This window comes from Toxotes jaculatrix, chromosome 18 (assembly GCF_017976425.1).
Source record: "Toxotes jaculatrix isolate fToxJac2 chromosome 18, fToxJac2.pri, whole genome shotgun sequence".
In the NCBI taxonomy this organism is placed as follows: domain Eukaryota; kingdom Metazoa; phylum Chordata; class Actinopteri; family Toxotidae; genus Toxotes; species Toxotes jaculatrix.
Window position 1 is genome coordinate 10,062,020 of NC_054411.1, and position 20,010 is coordinate 10,082,029.

Consider the following 20,010-nt stretch of genomic DNA (forward strand, 5'->3'; position numbering starts at 1 on the left):
CCTAACCGATGACCACGCAAACTCCACAATCTCTGCTGTAGCTCAGTCGGCAACAGAGCTAGAGATGATCAAAAGAGGAGTAAAAGAGGGAAAGTGAGGAATGTGTTTGTGAGGGGTGGGTTGCAAGGGAAAAGAGATATTCAAGAGCAACGGGGATTTGAAGGAGAGAAGTGGATTCTTGGTAGCGCTGTTCGGTTTCTGTGGAATTGTACTTGGACTCCAGTGTTGCAGTGGACTAAGGCTAAAAAGAAAGTAAATGAAAATGAAAAGGGTAAAAAAAAAGTGAACAAGTTGGAAGGAATGTGTATGACAAAGAAGAGACTATTCAGCTCTGTTGCTCTCTGTGTGAGAGTGTGTGTGACATACAGCAGTTAATGACATGGGAAAGAAAATGAAGCTTCTTCCGTGGAAAGTAAAATTTCTTTGGATCTTCCATTGTGTGGAAAAAAAGAGGCGTGAGAAATACGGGGACAAAGGCGTGAGACATGGTTAACCTGGGCAGGGCCAGGCCATACTGGTGGGAGTGGAAAAGCTCTGCTGGTGACATCCAGGGCCAGGCCGCAGCTGATGTATGCAGGTCACAGGAAGGCTGAGTTGCGTAGGTGTCACTCCCACTGGGACCTGTGTGTAATGTTGACGTGATCTCAAGAATACATCCCTGCCTCCTTTACTCCTTTCACATACACTGACATACACACCAGAAGCCTGCAGCACATTGCTACAGTCCCGTACAGATGCCTTGGCTGCTATCCACGAGTGGTGAGACAATTATGGTGTTGGAACAGATGAAGCCTTGCAAACATGTGAGTGTTTGTCTCATGTGAGTGAGGAGCAGTTGTTTGAATTATTGTGCTCCTGCTGTTTAAGACACAGGTAACAGACAATCTGTGGCTGAAACAATCTTCTCCCTTTTATAAATTTTTTTTTGTAATTATTATTATTCCTCTCCTCAGGGAAACATGCCATTTCCAGCTTGCAGAAGGCAGAAAGCCAGCACCCCCCCCCCCCCCCCCCCCCAGGCGCATCGTCTCTGTGACTCAGCCGGCTTTGGGTGTGCATGTCCCTGCGTTTGAGGGTTGGTGCAGCAGGGCTCAAACACCCACGTCCTGCTGTGTGAACCCAGCGCCACCTGTCGCCCAGTCTGGCACAGCCCATGCCATCCACACGTCATCTGTGGGCACGAGCCTTTTCGGCCTCTTCAAGGCCTCCTGCATCTCACTTACACCCTCACATCATATTTGTGGTGGGCAAAACCTCAATTACCAATTTTCACAGATCACAGAGATGTAGTATTGGCCCCATATGTGTTATCTATTATTCACTATATGCCAGATTTGAGAGCCCAGCATGGAAATCAAACATATCATATGGAGAAAAACTGTGGCGGAGTATTCATGACTTCCTTTTTCCTGCTGGGGTTGCAGGTCCATCTCATGGCTAACAAACACAACCATTCACACCGTGTGCTCATCAGAAACTTTAATTTGCCAGACAGTGGGAAGAAAGTGGTACACATAGAAGATGAGTCTGAAGTCTTGGCTTCCCTGCTGTTTTCAGCGAAAGACAGCACTAAAATAGGATTGAACACATCCATTTATCTGTGACTCCACAGACCAGCAGGCTGACAGTCATGCAGCACACTAATTAGTACCCAGGATTTGTTAGTATGAAAACTGCCCTCCTCAATCACAGCTTGAATCCAACAGACTTTACTGACTGATTTTGATGCAACTGAAATAACCAAACAAGTCGTTAACATTGGTAACCTGATAGTGTGTTCTATGGTCACCTCTTCTGCGAGTCCAGTGCCACCTGCTGGTACTGTCTGTTAGGAAGACTCATCAGTGACTCCAGGGCAGATTTTTTCCATCACACATTGCTATGTAGTAAAAAACAAAAAACAAACAAAAAACAAAACATAAGCTGTTTATGAGAAAGTCAACTGAAATGACCGACTATAAAATCAATTCAGCACATGCTGATATCATGAAGCAAATGTGATATTATACAGACGTACATCAACATTTATAAATCTTTGCTTTCCATTGAAAACCATGTCTCTCCAAATTAGGTTGTTTTGAATATTTCAGATAAATCAAAGAGTTAAGTGTTCCTTTATGGGTTGAAAACATTATCTTGCCTCTAAAGCAAAATATACCGTTTAAAAATCCACTAGATTATCTGAAAATTGCATTGTTATACTGAAAACAGGGCTTTTTTTTTAAGCTCATAAAAAGTTAATGTTTTGAGAGATATTGAGACGATTTTCATAGGAAAGTGACAAAAGTGGAAGTACAGCACCTCACAGTCAGAAACCACATTACCAAAAGATGACAGTCACAATCTTGTTTTCTTTCTGGTCAAACAGTCAGACACTTTATTTCTCCTACATATATAAATGGGGCCAGACAGAGCACTTCACCCACTGGTAACTCAGTGTAATACTGTATGTTCTGTGGTCAGTCGGGCTCAGAGTCCAGGACTGTGGCAGGAAAACGCTGTCCTCCTTCACCCAGCAGGGAGTACATGTCTCTCAGCACACTGGGGTTGGGACATCCAGGCCCAGGTGCCATAGATGAGAGGTGAGGGGACAGAGTGTCCAACAGAGCCTGCCGCATAGAAGAAAAGACTGTCAGCACAAATCTTCTTCACAATTATTGACAATTACTCCACAGATTAGCACGATTAAGTGTCTGATGTATTCATAACTTATTAGTTGGCTGAAGAACAACAACCCTCACCTGCTCGAGGTTAATCTCTTGTTGCAGCAGTGCCACCTGCATCCTCAGCTTCTCCAGCTCTTGAAGCTCTGCCTCTGTTGTGTAGGTAATAGTCAGGGGTAGGGGTGCAATCATCCCATCCTCCAACACACAATTTGCCCCAATGGGGCAAAGACAACCTCCCTCTGGTCTCCATCGATCCCAAGCTTCCCACTCTGACGGAAAATACAGTTATTTTTAGAGCGTGAGCAACCGTACCCTAAAACGTTTTTTTGCTCCGCTGCCCCAGCTTTAAATAGCTAGGCCCTTGCCACGTCAGGATAGACAGCTTTAAAACCCCACCATCACAGGGAGGGGGGGTCTGTCAAGTCCAAGGAAAGTACTGATCTGGCACTGAAGTTTCACTGCAGCTCTGTTTTCATTTTCCATATGCCAAGATGGAGAGGCTGCATTAGCTCGTTAGCACGCTACATTCATCACAATCATCTTTCAAATGCTGTTAGGATGCAATAAACAATAAATCCCTCCCTGGAAAATAAAATGATTTGAATTAAAACTGACTTACTGAACCCTGGATGTGAGATGTTAGTTTGGATGCATATGGTCACAACAGCAGATGGAGGTGTGTGGGCTACACACGGAGTTAGAAATTACTAGAAACTTCTCTCTCACACTGGCTTTAGCAACATACTTTTGCTTCACTGGAGCTATAACTGGTGAACATAAACAAAACTTCCCCCCTGAAGGTGATACAGTCATTTGAGTGGTACGAATGGAAAATCTCTCGGCATTCAGCTTCATTGTAATTATATCATTGGAGGTAATGGAAATTATACCGTGTTACATACTATAAGTACTGAGTGACTGATACCCTGACACCCAGACATGATATTCCAAACACAGCTGGGTAATCAGAGTCAAAAAACCTGGTCATGATTTCTCTACCACTGTCCTCCTAATTATGCAAATCTGTAACGTGTTTTCTGCTCATGAAAACCTTCACACAACCAAAGGCAAGCTGACATATATTTCGTTATAGGAGGAGACACATAATTTGAAAATGTAGGTTAAGTTACAGTGAAACAGGATTCCTACCTTGTTTCACTCGATCTGCAAAGTACTGGAGCTCTGCTGCTGCCTTCTGCGACCTTTCAAATGTCAGGTAGGCATCATACTTGTTTTTCTTACCACCTAAAAAAAATACAGTTACACTATTGCATTATTGCAGCAGAAGCAGTTTGGGGTTATTTAGTTTAACTGCCCTATGTAAATTAGCCTCACATTTGCACCCACTTTTATTTTTGTAATACCACAGAAATTTCAAAAGCTCAGTCCAGGGCCCTGAGCGTCACTGGCAGAGGAACCACTGATATATCAGTTTAAATAGCCCTCACTAAGTTACTTCCTGCCAACTCTCTGTGCTGTTTCTTCCCAAATTATCTTCGCTCCCACACACTTGTGTCATCAATCTCCTTCATTTCTCGTCATTCCTTTACTCCTAATTTTGTGTGTATGCATGCGTAATTCCGCTCAGGCTTTCACCCATCTCTGTGGCCGCTTCTGGAGTCTGTTTCGCCTGAAACTCCTTTATCTGGCAGTGCTGGGAGAGGTCATGTCCTTGATGAGCCAGCATGTCAACCAGAGCCCTGGTCTGATCTGGGCTGCCACGCGGCCAATCCTTGGGGAACTAGGGGGAATCAGAGAGACATGGTCAAGGACAACACACTGGAAATCAAGGCTCTTTAGAGAAATCAAAGTGTATTATTCAAATTTGTTCAGAAACATGCTCTGCTAATTTCCTGTAGCTGGGTATTGATAATCAGTAGCTGAGGAGTTCTAACTGACCATATTCCCAAGCTTAACATTACACAGCATGGAAAACATGAGTCTTCCCAGCCCATTTCATTAGAAAAAGGAAGGATACCGTAGCTCTCATCCTCTCCATGAAGTGACTCCTCCCAGGCACAGGTTTCCTTTGTAGGGCAATAACTTTGTCCCACAACCTAAACATAATATAGAGAAGGAAACTTCTTCAGCAAAACTGTGGAACAAAGTATAATATTTTCACAAAACTGATCTTGGTCACCTGTTTTGCTTGCTCCTTAAAGATTTCCATTTTGTTGTCTGCTCAGAAGGTATCCTGCCATGAATCAAAGACAAACAGAATGATTATAAAAGGACACCTCTTCCAACTGAAACGAGTGATAAAGCATGTTTTTTTTTTTCAAGTCCACTTGTGTAAAAACAAACCCGTTGTGTTGAAGCAAACTCTGAGCTCCAGATTCAACTGTGCGTGAACAAGGCACTGTGTTATTTGAAGGTGTGGAGATAACTGCAGCTTTGCCCAAGACATCACCATTCAGCACGCTGCTTTTAACAGTCTTTTTTTTACAGTGCAAGGCTGAGATGTGATCATGAGAGCCAGACGCTGAACCAGCCTGCTGCAATTTCCCAGCTCCCTGGTGATGCACAACCCCAGCTGATGAGACAGGATGGTTCTGGATTATGTTTCTATAATTTGTGGTTTTGGACTGTCCACTATTGTTACCAGCTGAGAGTCTTGACCCTAGTGTGGAGGATACTGATGATGCAGGTTTTTTGTGCTCTTTTCTGTCAAGATTGGCAGATTTAGAGGTCGGCCTGATGTTGGTCTGACTTCCTTTAGACGGTGCAAATGGCTGTGTTATATCTTTTGATGTGACAACTGAAGTGCCCGGTTCCTTTCGAGGCCCAGATTGCTTGTTTCTGTCTGGGTCCTTTTTAGAAGCTCCTGAGCCAGTGCGGACCCGAAGGGCTTTCTCCAGTGCTCGCTCAAGCATTTCTATATCCTCCTTCTCCTCTGGTGAGGTATTTGCCTCTGAAGATAGCAGCATAGAAACATGTGGTCACAGTTTAGTTATTTCAACATTTTACCTCTGTTTAACAAGAAAATCTCTTTAGATACATTATCTCTTTTACAAGAGAAGCCTAGCCAAAATTGGCAGTTGGGGTAGTTAATACATAGTCATTTAAGAACACACAGTTTCATTTGAAACATTCATGGACAGCACATCATCACAAAACAGGACCCGAGAGGCTTAAAAAAGCTACTCAACAACATTAACCAAAAAAACAAAAAATTTTGTTATTTTTTAATAATATTACATGTGATGTTGTGGTCTTTTTTTATTACCTGTAGCAGTAGCATCTGCACATTCGGACTCCTCACAGCCCGTCTTGGGTTGTGATGTTCTGTGGAAAAAAAAATGCATGTGACCACAAACTCACATTAACAAAGAGGAGCAAGATTAAAATGAACATAATATATAATAATAAGTAATATCTGCACAACCTAAGAATTAATAGTGGATTTCTGAGGCTGTAACTGATATCAGTATGTGAGAATGACCATCCTGCAATGATTAATTGATTAGTCAATTGAAAGAAAAAGTCTCTTTTTAAGCAGAAATGCCAGAAAAAGTACAGTACAATCAGGGAGGAGTTTCATTGGTCTCAAATTCATTCAACAGCATGACAGTGAGCCCAAATATACAACCAGAGTCCAAACGAAGTATCCTCGGCAACAAGAGGAACAAGGAGTCCTGAAACAGATGGTCTGGCTCCCACAGAGCCCTGATCTCAACATAACAGAGTCAATCTGGTATTACATGAAGAGACAGAAGACACTGAGACAGCCTAAATCCACAGAAGAACTGTGACAAATTCTCCATGATGCTTGGAACAACTTACCTACCAAGTACCTAGAAAAAGTGTGTGCAGGTGAACTGAGGAGAATTTGTGCTACTTAAAGGCAAAGGGCAGTCACAGCAAATATTGATTTGCTTGAGTTTTTTTCTGTTTATTGTAATTTGCACTATGAAGTGAATGGATAAATAAAAACTATTCATGGAATAACTTTTGAAAGAATCTTCACTTTTAGTGCCTTAAAACTTTTTCACAGTTCTGCGGAATATATTGCCTGGAAGTACTGGCCTAGCTAAAACATCATTTGAGTTGCAGTTCAAGTGCGATTTTTCAATCTCTTTCTTTCATCTTCAAACTTATAACAGCTTTTGTCTCTTTGTCTTTCGATGAAGACAATGAAAGTTGGTAGTGCTACAAAAGGCACTGCTGGGATTCGAACCCAGGATCTCCTGTTTACTAGACAGGCGCTTTAACCAACTAAGCCACAGCGCCAGATAGTGGCCAAATCACCAGGTTACGATATTTATGCTATCCAACTACGAAGTTACTGGGAACTGAGGAAACGTAGCTCTTGCGATTTACGAACCACACACACACACAAAAGTAAATCATTAGTACATTGATCTCCGTGACTTCAGTGACCGTTTCAGAGTACACTAGCCCCAGTTTGCATGAGAGGAATGGCACGAGTGGCATAACCTGGGGCTAAGAAACCACAGAATCAAACACCATCAGCACCTATTAAATAATCTGCATGCACACAACGATACGTTAACTTAAATACTAACATAACATAAATAATTTTTCCTTGATATAAAAGATTTAAACTTATTTTCCAAAGTAAACGATACACTGGTGACACAAGTGAAAAGTTCTGACAAAACAGGTTAGTAACTCAAGTACAGTACTTACAAGGTCTGTAATATTTCTCTGTAGAGTTGAATGCTGTCATTAATCTTGGCCTGTTCGGCTTTGCATGCCTTGATATCTTGCTCAACCACTGACAGCAGTGACATGCTTAATGTCTTTACATTGGCTTTATTGATCTACCGTGCCAAACCGTAGGAAACGATCAACCATCTGCTAAAACTATCGGTTTAAACACCGAATTAAAATTTGCATAAATTTACAGAAAATGCCAAGTCGTCCCAGAGGATGAGGAATATATCATCGACTGATGCATTTCCATAAAAATAACAATTTTGCGAGCTCTCCCGTGCTGACCCGCGAAATCAAAATGAACGGATGCGGAAGTCACATTTCTCTCTCGGTGCAAAAAGTGTCAACGTAAAACGGACGTGCAAATGTTCAGGAAAGTAATTACCGCAATAAGGCCCGTATGATTTTTTCGAACAAATTAAACTATTAGTTTTAAACCAGCTATGTACAAACATAAAACTTTGTAGCTTTAAGATCCCCAAAACTAAGTTCTCAGTTCTCGCGAGAAGCGACATCGTTACTAGGGACGCTACTCCTTCATGTTACTACAACATGGTTAAAAAGACAGCTCATTTCTACAATGATTTCTGTTTTCAGGCTCGATAAACAGTGCAACGATGTTTCAGATTCAGTGACCCTGTTACTACCAGAGAGTAGGATGAGAAAAAAGAAACCGTTTAACGACCTTACTTGCACCCTTTCATAAATCCTGCTCATTCACTTGACTCATATCTGTCATCTGAATTACCAGCTGCAGATGATGACTCTAATGAGTATTGTTTATAATTTGATAACAACGTTCATTAAAATTTGTAATTATGTTTCCAAGTAGGCTATTTGCATGTAGAGTTTTGTGTGTACAATTGTTGCCCATATGAGTTATTAAAATTTTGCAAAAGACAAAAAACAGGCAACAGGATATGACTAACTCTTGGCTAATTTGTTGTTGATTTGCTGTTTTATGTAACATTGTAAGTTATCCAAAGAGCCAAATATCTAAAGCATCTGATCCTTGTTGCTATGTCAAAGAGTGATCACCTGCTGCATTTCCTGTGAGGCATATTTTGGGAGTGTTTTTGATTCAGTATTTGAAAGCCATCTGCCATCAGCATACTAAAACCACATGTGGGTGTCCTCAGCAGACCAGAGAGACAAACTAAATGGCAGCAAAAAAGTGAAACAAATAAAGAAAAAAGAAAAGAAAGGAAAAAAATCCATTCATAAATGGACAAACCAACATCCAAGTGGATATGAATTTAGTCAATACTTCTTCTACTTCCCCCACCAGAGTTTTTAGACCAGAATCCCCCTCCTTCATTATTGAACTGCTTCAGGGCACACAGGCATTTCTCAAAACAATTTAATGTAATGGCAACATCTTGCCAGCCCCATTAGAGACAAGTGAATCATCTTGTTAGCTCATCTTTCCCCCCACCAGCCTCCTGTGGCTCAGGAGCAGAGTTGGGGCGGGAGAGGGGGGGCGCACTCAGCTGCCCCGCCAACCGAGCATCTGACACTACAGCCGGCTGCCAGACTGATATCACACACACTCTCTTTCTCCCATATGCACACACACACACGCTTGCACACAAAGATTGTACTCAGATATTCAAACACACACTTCATTCAGTCATACACTGATGGACTAATCTGCTCAGCAACACAAACAACCACCTTGTACATAATTCATGAACAGCATGCATGAATCACATGTAAACAAACACACCTGCAAAATCATTATTAAACCACGATCTGTAATTGGCAGCACACTTCAACATCATGTTGTAAACAAGAAAACATGAAGGAAACTTGTTTTGTTTGTCCAAGAGGACCCGATCAACATGTTACGGTTCAACTGTGGAAAGAAAGGTAAGATTCTGTTTGCCTCTGTGTTTGGGGCTGGCTCTGCTAAACTGGAGGCACTTAGTGTAATTACACAGTACACTCTGTGCATTGTGTTCACAGAACACTTTCAAATCTCACACCTTCAATTTACTTGTTTCTTTAATTTTTCAGACGTGTTTTACTGAACAATAAAATTTGGTATAGATTTCTTGGTAGTAAACAGTAAGTCTTGGTAAAGCACTCATGTAGCCTTACAGCCTTACAAGTGATGATTTTGGGAGTATAAAGAGCCAATTTTTTTCTGCTCATAGACCTGTCTATCAACAAACAAAACAATTAACCTGTTTGAGTGTCCTATTTGTTGATGATGTGCTCCTGGAGCCCTTTGAAAGGGAGGAAAGAGACAAAGAACAGTCACTTTATAGTGATACTTCATTAAAAAGGAACTGATGAGATGATTTAAAACCACTGTAATGAACACTATGATAATAGAAATAACTGCATGATAACACTCATGTTATGTGGTTATGTGAGAAATACAACTTTGTAATTATTTCAGTATAGAGCCGTAGAGATCAACAGAGGGCGTTGCCAAAAGGTAATTTGTTTGATAACAATAAGACACATTTCATGGGGGAGAAATTAGGAATACTTCATTTCTAAATTACAGATTTACAACTGCTTAGTAAACTGTTGTGCTCTCAGTTAAAAAGGCAATAAAATATACTTCCAGTTTCAAGAACGGTCTGTATATTTAACCTGTGAGTAAAATGTGAAAACTGCCACTGTTGTATTTGCTTAGTGGGAATGTCATCTTGTGGTTATTGTTTTCTAGCCTGTAGAGATGGTTTTAGTTCTTTGTCTTGTGATAATTTTGTAGTTTCTGACTGATCTGTGACATGTGATACAACAGCGCTGTGATGCAATAATACCAGTAAACTAGTAGGCCTATGCCTATGTTTGGTATTGATTACTATGTGGATTTTATATGTTTACATTTTGGAAAATTGACTTACAGTGAATTACGTTAATATTGAAGAAACCCGAAAACACGAACAAATCTCAGGCGAGTTCTGAAGTGTTCCAATTCCTATTTTGTCCCAGTAGGCTTTCGTACATCAGCTAGAACTGACATATTAACACATAATTATGAGACACGGAAGTCATAATTACGAGATAAGGTGTTCGGTTTTTTTTTCTTTTGTGAATGCAACGCGCTTCCATATAATTCCTTCTTGTGTGAGAAGTAAAAAGCCTTTGTGTCGTGAATTTGCGTGTTCAGCACTTTCAACAGAGCAGCACCTGACTGCGAGCAGCCGGGTGGGGGCGGAGTTGGACGTGCACTTCCGTCCTGGGCAGCCAGACTGAGTTGTAGTTCAACGGAGCACACAGCACAGTGGTGGGGTGAAGGTTTGTTATGCATAATGCCAATACAATAGCAAAGCCGTCTAATCCAGCTGTGTTACACCAGATTTAATTGGTGAATAAACGTGTCACTCTTGTAATGCAGTGTAACGCCGCTCGATAAATCTTAAGCGAGTTTGTTAGCTTGTTTAAATGCTAGCTCGCTGTTAGCTAACTTAGCTAGTAAAGTTAGCTGTTGTTGTCAAAAATGATGCTCCCAGCAAGTTAGAGGACGTTGCCGTCAGGATTTAACAAACAAGACGTTTATTCGTACCTCTGTAGAAGGTGACGTGAGATTGTGATTTCTGATTAGAAAAGGGTGCTGAACTGAATTAAATCATTTAAATAATCATCCATCATACACCTCTAGCTAGCTGTATCTACGAGTTATTCTTTGAGACTCCTGGTAAACGCCAGAGGGCCTTTGTTGTGTTGTATGACATCCTTTTTGTTTGGCTGTGTTCCTGTTGTCCAATCCTGGAAGCTGTTTACAGCTTAAGTCAGAGGTGTCCAAACTGTTCCACAAAGGGCTATGTGGCTGCAGGTTTTTTGTTCCAACCAAGCAGCAGCACACCAGACTTGACTCATTTAATCAACTGATCTCAGTCTTCAGACAGCTGATTGGTCAAAGTGTGTGCTCTTGATTGATTCAAGATTCAATAGCATATGTGCAAAGGAACTCGATGAAACCTAAATATGACTGATGCCATATGATTTTAATGTGATAGAATATTTTGATGAGTTTCACTGATTTTATGGTGACCTAACTGGCAGACAGGAACACACCGCTAATGTCAACAGAGAAGATGGAGACAACGAGTGTGTCTAATGGAGCGGGGCCGGCATATGATGAGAAAGAGGACAGCCTCAGGTACATCACATTTTACCTTCAAACAACGGACTGTTTGGGACAACGGTGCAAAACAATCATGTTGTGGTGGTTCTGTCGAGCATGCATTATACCTCCTGTTTTTTGTCGTTTCTTTACCTAGTCCTGGGGATCTGTCTGAGATGCTGGCAGCAGGGACCAAAGAAGTTCATGAAAAGGCTGAGAACACCCAGTTTGTGAAGGATTTCCTCAGGGGACGCATCCGTAAAGAGCTCTTCAAGGTCAGCATGGAGAAAATTTTTACAATTTAATGTTGTAAAGTGCTTTGTTAAACAAACATGATGAGTAAATAAATGAAATATACAGTATGTAAAGGTAAAGAAAAGTAAAGAAAACTGGTAAATATGGCAAAATTTCTAACTTTTCTTTCTTTGTTCTCCAGCTTGGTGCCGTGGCACTCTACTACACTTACACAGCCATGGAGGAGGAGATTGAAAGGAACAAGGATCACCCCCACTTTGCCCCTCTTTATTTCCCTGCAGAACTGCACCGCCATGAAGCTCTGGCCCGTGACCTTGAGTATTTTTATGGCCCAGAATGGCAGAGCCAGGTCAGCTGCTCCCAGGCCACTCAGCGCTATGTTGACCGTATCCACCAAGTAGGGCAGGAGGACCCAGTGCTGCTGGTGGCCCACGCGTACACCCGCTACATGGGGGACCTGTCTGGGGGTCAGGTGCTGAAGAAGGTGGCCCAGAGAGCCTTGAAGCTTCCTCCCACAGGAGAGGGCCTGGAGTTCTATCAGTTTGATGCCATCCACAGTGCTAAAGCTTTCAAGCAGCTGTACCGCAGTAGGATGAACGAACTGGAACTAGACATGGAAACAAAGAAGAGGCTGGTGGATGAGGCTGTCAAGGCCTTCCAGTTCAACATGGAGGTGAGAGGCAGAGGAAGAGGGAAGGAGGTTAGAGAGGTAGAAAATAAAGATGAAATCTTAGCTGTGTTTGGAAAGAACAATCTCTAGAATATAGAGTATGCAACTAACTCAATAACCTTATATATATGTGCTGGCAGGTGTTTGATGAGTTGGAAGAGATTGGTAAAACCATCCAGGAGGATGTTTTAGATGCTGGAATGCCTGTCCATGGAGCAATGGGTGGGGACATCAGCAAATGTCCCTACTATGCCGCCAAAATGGGTATGCTGTTATAATTCTCCTTGTAAGCATTGTGCCATTGTAAGTAATATAAATGATGTGATGTTGTGAGGATGCGGTTTAAAGATTTTTATCTTTTTGTGCTCCCAGCGGCGTCGGATGGAACAGCATACGCCTGTCAACTCGCCATGGCCATACTCCGACACCCAACAGGACAGGTTCTGTTTGCTACTTGGTTTGCTGCTCTGGCTGGATTGGCTGCATGGTATCTGATGTGATCCAGCCTTCAGCCTGTCACTTTGCTGCTGTGAGAGAGAGGGAGGAGAGACATAGAGAGAAGGACAGTAAGAAGACTAGAACATTTCCACAAGATGTAGACCATGTCATAGTTTCATAAAAAAAACATTCTTTAGGGGTCCAAGTTTGTTTAATGTTCCACATTTGTTAGTGATGGAAGCTGACAGGGAATAAACTTGGATCTGTTTCTTATAAGTGGAATTCCAATGAGCTGATCTATTGGACCATTAGGACGTCACCTCCGTCCATCCATCCATCAATCAATCAGACTACACCGTGTTACAATTTCTCCTCCATTTTGTTTTTTCTACCTCCTTTGCAATATCCCTCCATTTTTTGCCACTGTGTTTTGTCGTACCTCAACACATTCTGTAGCTGTTTTCTGATTTTTGTCATGGAACCACAGATTGTGAATAACTAATTTGTTGTGAAGTGACATTTTCTCCTAATTTCAAATGTAACTGGCGAATTGACAGAGCATGGTGGCTTTTTGATGCGGCCCCTTTATAAACTGTAATTGGCTATAGAGTGACTTGGCTATAGGGTTAATAATGATACACATATTATCAAAATTTATTTATGTTGAGCTTAGTAAAAACATGTTAAAACATACTATGCAGAGGCTATGCATGAATAGAATAGCACAGTGGGTCTTTTTTGCTGGGCAAACTCCTGTGTTGATTTTTAATGAGGAACTTATGTTATTGTGTTGAAGGTTCTAAATTTGACCTGGGAGAGAAAGTTTGGTATGAGTTAATAATGCAGCAGTGACACAGTGGTTTATTTGTACATATAAACTTAGAAACTGTCCCCATATACTGTATTTTATCGATTACAGTTCCAAACATAATGTGAAACAACAGCATTCTTTTTTTAAAAATCCATAATCACATTTCATGATTCATACTTGGCCTCAAGAAGGTTTGTACATGTGTACTGTGAGGCAGGTGATCAGATCAAAAGCTTTTTTTTTTTTTCAAGATATAGCACACCTACACTTTGACAAGTGTATGATTAATAAGCATATATAGATACAGATATTTGAATGTCTACTGATGCATGTTGAAATGTACTATTTCTTTCAGAATTATGTGGTAGGACTTCTTTTGTCTGCTTAAACATGCACAACTTAACTATCCAAGAGGAACAACTCATTGATGACTCAGTTTCACCTGCATCAGGAGCCTACATTAGGATAAAAGTGTGAACAGAGGTGATTGCAGCTGTTTTAAAAGGAAATTGTCTTTTTATATTAATGGTTTATCGACATTCTTGTAATAGACATGTAGGTCATCTACATGAAGGTTTAACTGGTCCATCAGCTCTTGTGTATGTATCCATTTGTTATGGACATACCAGTATGCACCATCACTAAAACTGTGTACTCATTATCCATACTGTATGCTGCTCATACTGTATGTTGGGAAGTAGTCTCCCAGTAGTGCACAACTCTGTTTTTTCAACATCGATAAGAAGAAATATTTTGTGCTGTGTGGACTGTATGCAGTGTAATTGCACTGTTTTGCAATTGAAGTTTAATATTTATCCTGACACAGTAATGACATTTTATTAACTTTGCTTTATCTTTCCAAGGAGTTTGATTTTTTTTTTTTCTCTGCTTGGACTTGCTGGACAGAGAGTACCAAAGGAAACCTGCTGATAACGACATTTCTACAAGGTTCCTTTGCTGTGTGTGTTGCACAATACATTCACACATACTGTATATGAATTTGTAGTATTCCTTTATTCTCAAAGCTCATTCAGGACAACAGCTGTAGTACAGCTGTTTGATCGCAGCCATGACGACCTAAGTGATGATCTGTTTTGTGTTTGAGAGTCTCAGGTTCATGTTGCAGTAAGATGGCAATATAATGCATTGCATATGAAGGACTAACACAGGGACTACCTGACATACTCCTGTAGTGTCCATGTTTTATTTTTATGATGCCAGTGTGATATGTCAAAATGCTTCAGTATTTTTGGACATACTGACGGGACACATACTTGAATCTCAGGAGCGTAGGTAGTTTTGGCCATTGATTAAACCATAGATTAACATGAAGAGGAATGCTTGACTAATTCATGTTGATTTTGAATTCTCTTGCATTTTTCATTAACCCCTGCCCTTAATCCCTTTGTGTATCTAACTGGATAAAGCTTTATTAGTGACTGCCTAGAGTACTCTCATTGTATGAGAGTGAAAATCCAGATGTTGTGCTGTCTATAGTGAAATAAAATCTTTTTTTCAGTTTGCGCTGAAATACAGCTGATTCATTTGTTACTGATGTTATATTAAACAGAAACTAAGTCAACTCGTCTTAAAAACACAGTTGTAGAAAGAATGCCCACACAGGATCATTGAGAATGATGCTACTACATTTATTCAGAAATAAAAATGCAGGATAGTCCATTAGGTACACCTGTGCAGTTCAATGTAATCTAATGCAACAGCTCTGCAGAAAACAGTCCTGTGTGGTGTTTTAAATGTTCAGACTTTGTTGGAGGCAGTTTTGTTGTGTTTTGCGTTGCATTTTATTTTACCTAAATGAGGCATTTATATGTTAAATATATGAATGTCTACACAGTCTAAGTATTCTGAATGCTATTTCTTTCGTGATTTAAATAAAACAGAGGCTTTCCCCAGACCATAGCTTCATTATAGCTGTACAGTATATCTCTTTTATTTCACACATTGTTGCATGTATGATCTACCACTGTCTATGTACAAATGTAATTATGGTTCAGAACTCCTGTGTTTTCTTTCTCATAATGCAAAGAGGGACAGATCAGGGTTACCAGTGTTTAGCCTGACATTTTCACTGTTTAATCCTCCATCAGAGAGAGAAGACCTAAATAACATCTGAAGACACACTTCTAAACTGTCCAACACTTAAACTCAAAAGTAAATATGTAGTCTGACAATGTTCCACATGTAAGGACTGACAGTGCTGCGGATTTTAAAAACACAACCAAAGCATACAGAACAGAAGGATTAATAACAGGAGGGCAATTTAATCCCAAATAAAAACGTTTGACTATATTTGTATAGTCTTTGTCAATACGATAATTTATTTTTGTGCACATGGATTCTGTTACCACCATCATGTTTTCCTTATGGCAATCAGTAGAAAACCAACATGCACGCACTATTATAAGACCAGTCTTTGCTACCAAAATAACCTCCATGGACATTTGACATAGAAGTAATTGGTGCACTTGAACATCCTCTTGTATGTGGATCCACTTTGGCAGAGGAACAGAGCAGGTAATCCTTTTCTTTATCCACTGCAGGCCATGGTAGGTAGGTCCATACTGATCCATCCAAAACCCTTGTGGGCCACATTCACCACCTGGTACTTCTTAAACCTCTGTCCCTTTTTCTGCAATGTGGCTGTCTTTGCTTTACGCTGTCCTCCCCTCTGCCCTGCGGAGTCTCTCAATTCCAGGATCTTTTACCTTGAAAAAGAAGGAAAAAGAAAACTCTTTTGTGAACTGAAACTTAAAAACAGCAGGGTGGTATCAAAAAAAAAAACAGATGTCAAGACAGACATTTAGGACATCCCGCAGACTAGAGAACTATCCAGCTGAACACAGGGTTGCATACATCAGTGATTTTATGACAGCCACAAACCAGATGATGAAAGGTTCTCCAAAAAAACAAAGAAGTACTGCATAATGCAGAACAGAAAAATGAAGTGGGACATATTCATTCTTTGGGATTACATCAGATATCAGGTATTCCTACCTGGTTTGTGGCTGTCAGGAAGAACTAAACAATTTCTTTAATTTGGAGAAGAAGCTCCCCTCTTGCTTTAACTCCGCCTCCCTCTTGTCATGCCTGCTTTGCCCTGCCTCAGACTGCTTACCACTGCTGCCCCCACCTGGATGGAGATTAACACTGCATCAGCCAGGTTTACAACTAAGTAGTTCCTTCCCTAAAACCCCATCTCAGTAAAGGAAAACAAGAACAGGGAGGTAAGGGACAAGTACATTTGTCAGTGAGAGTTTTAGTCTTACCTGTGGTGGTGGCAGTGACGCCGTTCACTGTCCCCTCCACTTCCGTCTCATCCTCAGCATAGCTCATTAGCAGAGTTCTCTGTCTGTCTGTCAGTGTTCTGCAAAGGAGCAAAGGAACTTCTATCATCTTAAAAAAAAGTTATCTTTTATCTTACTTGTGATTTGGGAATTTAATCTCAAGGCACTTTCGTGTCCCCACAGTGTGAAAAGGGCAAAAAGATGAACAAGATGTGTGTTTGTCTGTGGCATCTTACTTGGGTATTTTTATTTTGACATGGACGTAGTGGTCTCCAAAGCCATAGCCACTGACACGAGCGATTCCCTTCCCTGCAAGTCGGATCCTCTGGTCTGTCTGGATGCCTGCAGGAATCTGAAGGGACAAACCACGAATCAAATTAAAACAATCTAGCTTTTTATTTTCGGTAAGTGTGTTATGAGTTTGAAATGTTTTCTCTGAGAATGTATGTGTCTGCTTACTGATAAGTTGAGTGTTTCATAAAGGCCTGGTGTTCTGGCTGTGCCTCCCAAGATGGCTTGTGCCACAGAAACGTAAAGGTCAGAGTGGAGATCTGCACCGTCCCTCCTGAACACTGGACTTTTTTGGACCTGGACACCAAACCAGTCAATCAAGCATGGTATCAAAATGCCAGCATTTCAAAAAGCAGTGCACCACAGGTTGTCTGAGGTGTGTTAATTGGAACTCAAAGAGCTCAGACAGCTCAATGCCTCTTACTTGTCCACACAGACATACAAGCCAATCCCATTAAGGAGGTGAACATGCACTTCCTGGAGAGCCCATTTATTTCTGGCCTGCGTTTGTTACACTGTTGTAATGATGATGATGATGTAGATACTCACTCTGAACGTGATGAAGATCTCCTTCTTACCGACAGGCATTCTGACTGTCTGACCATCCTCCACACCTTAAAGCAAGAAACAAACCACAGTTAGATGGTGTATACGATCTACATTAAAACAGGCAGCTGAATGGGACTGACCTGCAGGCACAGGAACCATCACAGTCTGTCTCTGCTTGGTCTGTCCTGTCCCACGGCAAGAGTTACAGGGGGTGGAAATGACTGTGCCTTTGCCGCCACAGCGACGGCATGTAGAACGCATCACAAATGGGCCTGTATTCACCGTCTCCTACAGTTGGGGGACAATAGATGTGTTTAATAATAATAAGTACATATGTACACTTTGAAAGCCGGCAGTGAGTGAGAGCCCTTACCATGCCGGAACCGTTGCAGTAGTGGCAGTGCTGGACTTTAGTGCCTGGCTCGTGGCCCTTACCATCACAGCGCTGACAGGCTGTGTCCATTTTAATAGATATCTCTTTGTTGACTCCTTTTGCTGCCTGAGTGAACGTCAGCTCCATGATGTACTGTGGCAGAAAAAGAGGGAAGGAATCCGATGAATTCCCAAAAGCTAAATCAATGACACTCCTCAAGTTTATTTACCCTTCCATATCACTGTATCGCACTAACCTCCTGTGGCTGATCAAATATGGCATTGAAATCTCCAAACCCGCGTCCTCCTGAAAATTCCCCAAAGATCTTGCGGAAGAGTTCCTCTGGGTCCACGCTGCCTGCCTGTCCAGACCAGTACTGCTGCCCTCCACCAGCCTGGCCAGCGTCAAAGCCCGCTGAGCCATACGTGTCATACTGCCTCCTCTTTGTTTCGTCACTAAGGACCTGAAAGAAACACAAAGCAAGGTTTACAAGCTTCATTTAGCATTCAGAAGCAATTACTTTAAGTGGAAACTATAACTATTCATAGATTTCAAAGAAAACACACAGTTGTGGTAACAAATAGATGCAGATGTGTCAAATGAAAGCTTGAATGAAGAGAGAGACTGAACCTCATAAGCTTCAGCCAGCTGAGCAAATTTTTCCTTAGCTTGTGGGTCATCTTTGTTGGTGTCAGGGTGGTACTTTTTCGCCATCTGAGGAACACCAAACACACTGTCAGCTAATGTGATGAATGGTCAGCTGAGAACCAATACAAACTATAGACATGTGTCAAGCAGAAACAGACCTGGTAGTAGGCTTTCTTGATCTCTTTCTGGGTTGCTGTGCGAGGTACCCCAAGGACCTGGTAGAAGTCCTGCTTACTGCTAGCAGGGGCACTTGTGTGAAAGGACAGTGTGCAGACAGCATGGGGGGATTTGAGACCTGAAAAATGTCAGAACAGGGTAAAAGGGTAAGTAAATTCCAAATACCAAGGATGGGTCTGGAATGTCTGGTTAAGTTAACCAATAAGAAGATTCCAAAAAACAGAAACGCTTGCAAACATGCAGGTGATTTATTTAGGGGGCTAGAGTAAACAGTAAGCTAGTGCCTCAGCCAATAGCAATAACAAGGGCAAATTTTAAGAGCAACCGACAAACCAGGTCACAGATTCTGACGGGCCATTGAACACAATGTAACACCAACATCACCTCTTGCAAATTCAACTTGATGCCTGCAAACCAAAGTTAGCTAGACTGATCACATCACATCTGATCAACTATCTCCTCCTGCGTGAAAACAAACACGGTTGTGTTACAACCACATCTTATCTTTAATAATCGCTTGAGCCGTTATCGAGCTAAGGTAATGTGGTTGTCTTTGCCCTGCGTCACATGAGAACACCAGAAATTACAAAAAATTAGCCTAGCCTAGCCCAGGCCAATACCATATGGCTAATACGCCACTCACCTGACAGCCCTCTCAATGTCAACGCTTTCCCTGCTCCGCCGCACATCAGGCTCCCTCCTCGCCACTGTTTTTCAGCTCCCACTGTAGAAATACTCCGGACTCCCCCATTCCCAGTGCAGACAACAGCACCGGCGGCCCGGCGCTGTCCAGAGGACACGATGACTGTAATCCAGCGTGAGGAACAGCGAGCTGCCGAGGACGCCATCATTCCTTCTCTAGCCGCCTGTCCGGGCGCACTGCGCATGTCGGGAGCGGAGTGGGCGTCACCAAACAGAGCAAAGATATTCAATTCAATTCAAGATGATGCTCTCTCGAGAGAAAAACTAGTTTATGCAAAAGTTTATCTTAAATGTTACTGGTCTATTTCATAAAATCTACGCGAGCGGCCACAGCAGACATCAGTTACGGTTAAAAGTATTCAAA

The 20,010-nt window shown here is 41.6% G+C and overlaps 3 protein-coding genes and 1 non-coding gene across 7 annotated transcripts; 1 reads left to right on the top strand and 3 right to left on the bottom strand.

The window, feature by feature from the left end:
- Positions 1–1,470: 1,470 nt before the first annotated feature.
- Positions 1,471–10,433, bottom strand: LOC121198068. 3 transcript variants are annotated; one of them, XM_041061910.1, is made up of 10 exons: positions 10,205–10,433; positions 9,530–9,571; positions 5,893–5,951; positions 4,971–5,577; positions 4,807–4,860; positions 4,645–4,723; positions 4,263–4,407; positions 3,816–3,911; positions 2,742–2,935; positions 1,471–2,609 (listed from the first exon to the last, which is right to left on the bottom strand). In XM_041061910.1, the coding sequence occupies exons 4-10, from the start codon at positions 5,537–5,539 to the stop codon at positions 2,460–2,462; spliced, it is 1,287 nt and encodes a 428-aa protein (XP_040917844.1). In that variant the 5' UTR covers positions 5,540–5,577; positions 5,893–5,951; positions 9,530–9,571; positions 10,205–10,433; the 3' UTR covers positions 1,471–2,459. The 3 variants fall into 3 exon arrangements, with proteins under 3 accessions (XP_040917844.1, XP_040917845.1, XP_040917843.1); XM_041061911.1 differs by lacking the exon at positions 9,530–9,571; XM_041061909.1 differs by lacking the exons at positions 9,530–9,571; positions 10,205–10,433 and adding an exon at positions 7,317–7,777.
- Positions 6,823–6,896, bottom strand: trnat-agu. Its single transcript has one exon. It is a non-coding gene; the product is annotated as a tRNA-Thr (tRNA).
- A 94-nt stretch (positions 10,434–10,527) lies between the features above and the next one.
- Positions 10,528–15,124, top strand: hmox2b (heme oxygenase 2b). Of its 2 annotated transcripts, none has more exons than XM_041061913.1 (6): positions 10,528–10,598; positions 11,367–11,463; positions 11,585–11,702; positions 11,864–12,355; positions 12,493–12,616; positions 12,725–15,124. In XM_041061913.1, the coding sequence occupies exons 2-6, from the start codon at positions 11,384–11,386 to the stop codon at positions 12,850–12,852; spliced, it is 942 nt and encodes a 313-aa protein (XP_040917847.1). In that variant the 5' UTR covers positions 10,528–10,598; positions 11,367–11,383; the 3' UTR covers positions 12,853–15,124. The 2 variants fall into 2 exon arrangements, with proteins under 2 accessions (XP_040917847.1, XP_040917848.1); XM_041061914.1 differs by having other exon boundaries at positions 10,565–10,587.
- Positions 15,125–15,235: 111 nt separating this feature from the next.
- On the bottom strand, positions 15,236–19,813 carry dnaja3a (DnaJ heat shock protein family (Hsp40) member A3a). The gene is made up of 11 exons (XM_041061912.1): positions 19,588–19,813; positions 18,926–19,062; positions 18,750–18,833; positions 18,376–18,582; positions 18,120–18,272; positions 17,887–18,034; positions 17,747–17,811; positions 17,366–17,494; positions 17,143–17,258; positions 16,889–16,986; positions 15,236–16,327 (listed from the first exon to the last, which is right to left on the bottom strand). The coding sequence occupies exons 1-11, from the start codon at positions 19,793–19,795 to the stop codon at positions 16,308–16,310; spliced, it is 1,365 nt and encodes a 454-aa protein (XP_040917846.1). The 5' UTR covers positions 19,796–19,813; the 3' UTR covers positions 15,236–16,307.
- Between the last annotated feature and the right edge of the window lie 197 nt (positions 19,814–20,010).

What these genes read in the sequence shown, in the direction of transcription:
- LOC121198068 (XM_041061909.1), bottom strand. Translation starts at nt 7,420, where the DNA reads ATGTCACTGCTGTCAGTGGTTGAGCAAGATATCAAGGCATGCAAAGCC. An exon ending in TGCAGATGCTACTGCTACAG is followed by an intron (nt 5,578 to 5,892) that starts GTAATAAAAAAA and finishes TGCTATCTTCAG; the next exon opens with AGGCAAATACCTCACCAGAG. An exon ending in AAGAGATTAACCTCGAGCAG is followed by an intron (nt 2,610 to 2,741) that starts GTGAGGGTTGTT and finishes TCTATGCGGCAG; the next exon opens with GCTCTGTTGGACACTCTGTC.
- hmox2b (XM_041061913.1), top strand. Translation starts at nt 11,384, where the DNA reads ATGTCAACAGAGAAGATGGAGACAACGAGTGTGTCTAATGGAGCGGGG. An exon ending in GAGAAAGAGGACAGCCTCAG is followed by an intron (nt 11,464 to 11,584) that starts GTACATCACATT and finishes TTCTTTACCTAG; the next exon opens with TCCTGGGGATCTGTCTGAGA. An exon ending in TCCGTAAAGAGCTCTTCAAG is followed by an intron (nt 11,703 to 11,863) that starts GTCAGCATGGAG and finishes TTTGTTCTCCAG; the next exon opens with CTTGGTGCCGTGGCACTCTA.
- dnaja3a (XM_041061912.1), bottom strand. Translation starts at nt 19,795, where the DNA reads ATGATGGCGTCCTCGGCAGCTCGCTGTTCCTCACGCTGGATTACAGTC. An exon ending in TATTTGATCAGCCACAGGAG is followed by an intron (nt 18,273 to 18,375) that starts GTTAGTGCGATA and finishes TTTCTGCCACAG; the next exon opens with TACATCATGGAGCTGACGTT. An exon ending in GTCAAAATAAAAATACCCAA is followed by an intron (nt 16,987 to 17,142) that starts GTAAGATGCCAC and finishes GCTCCTTTGCAG; the next exon opens with AACACTGACAGACAGACAGA.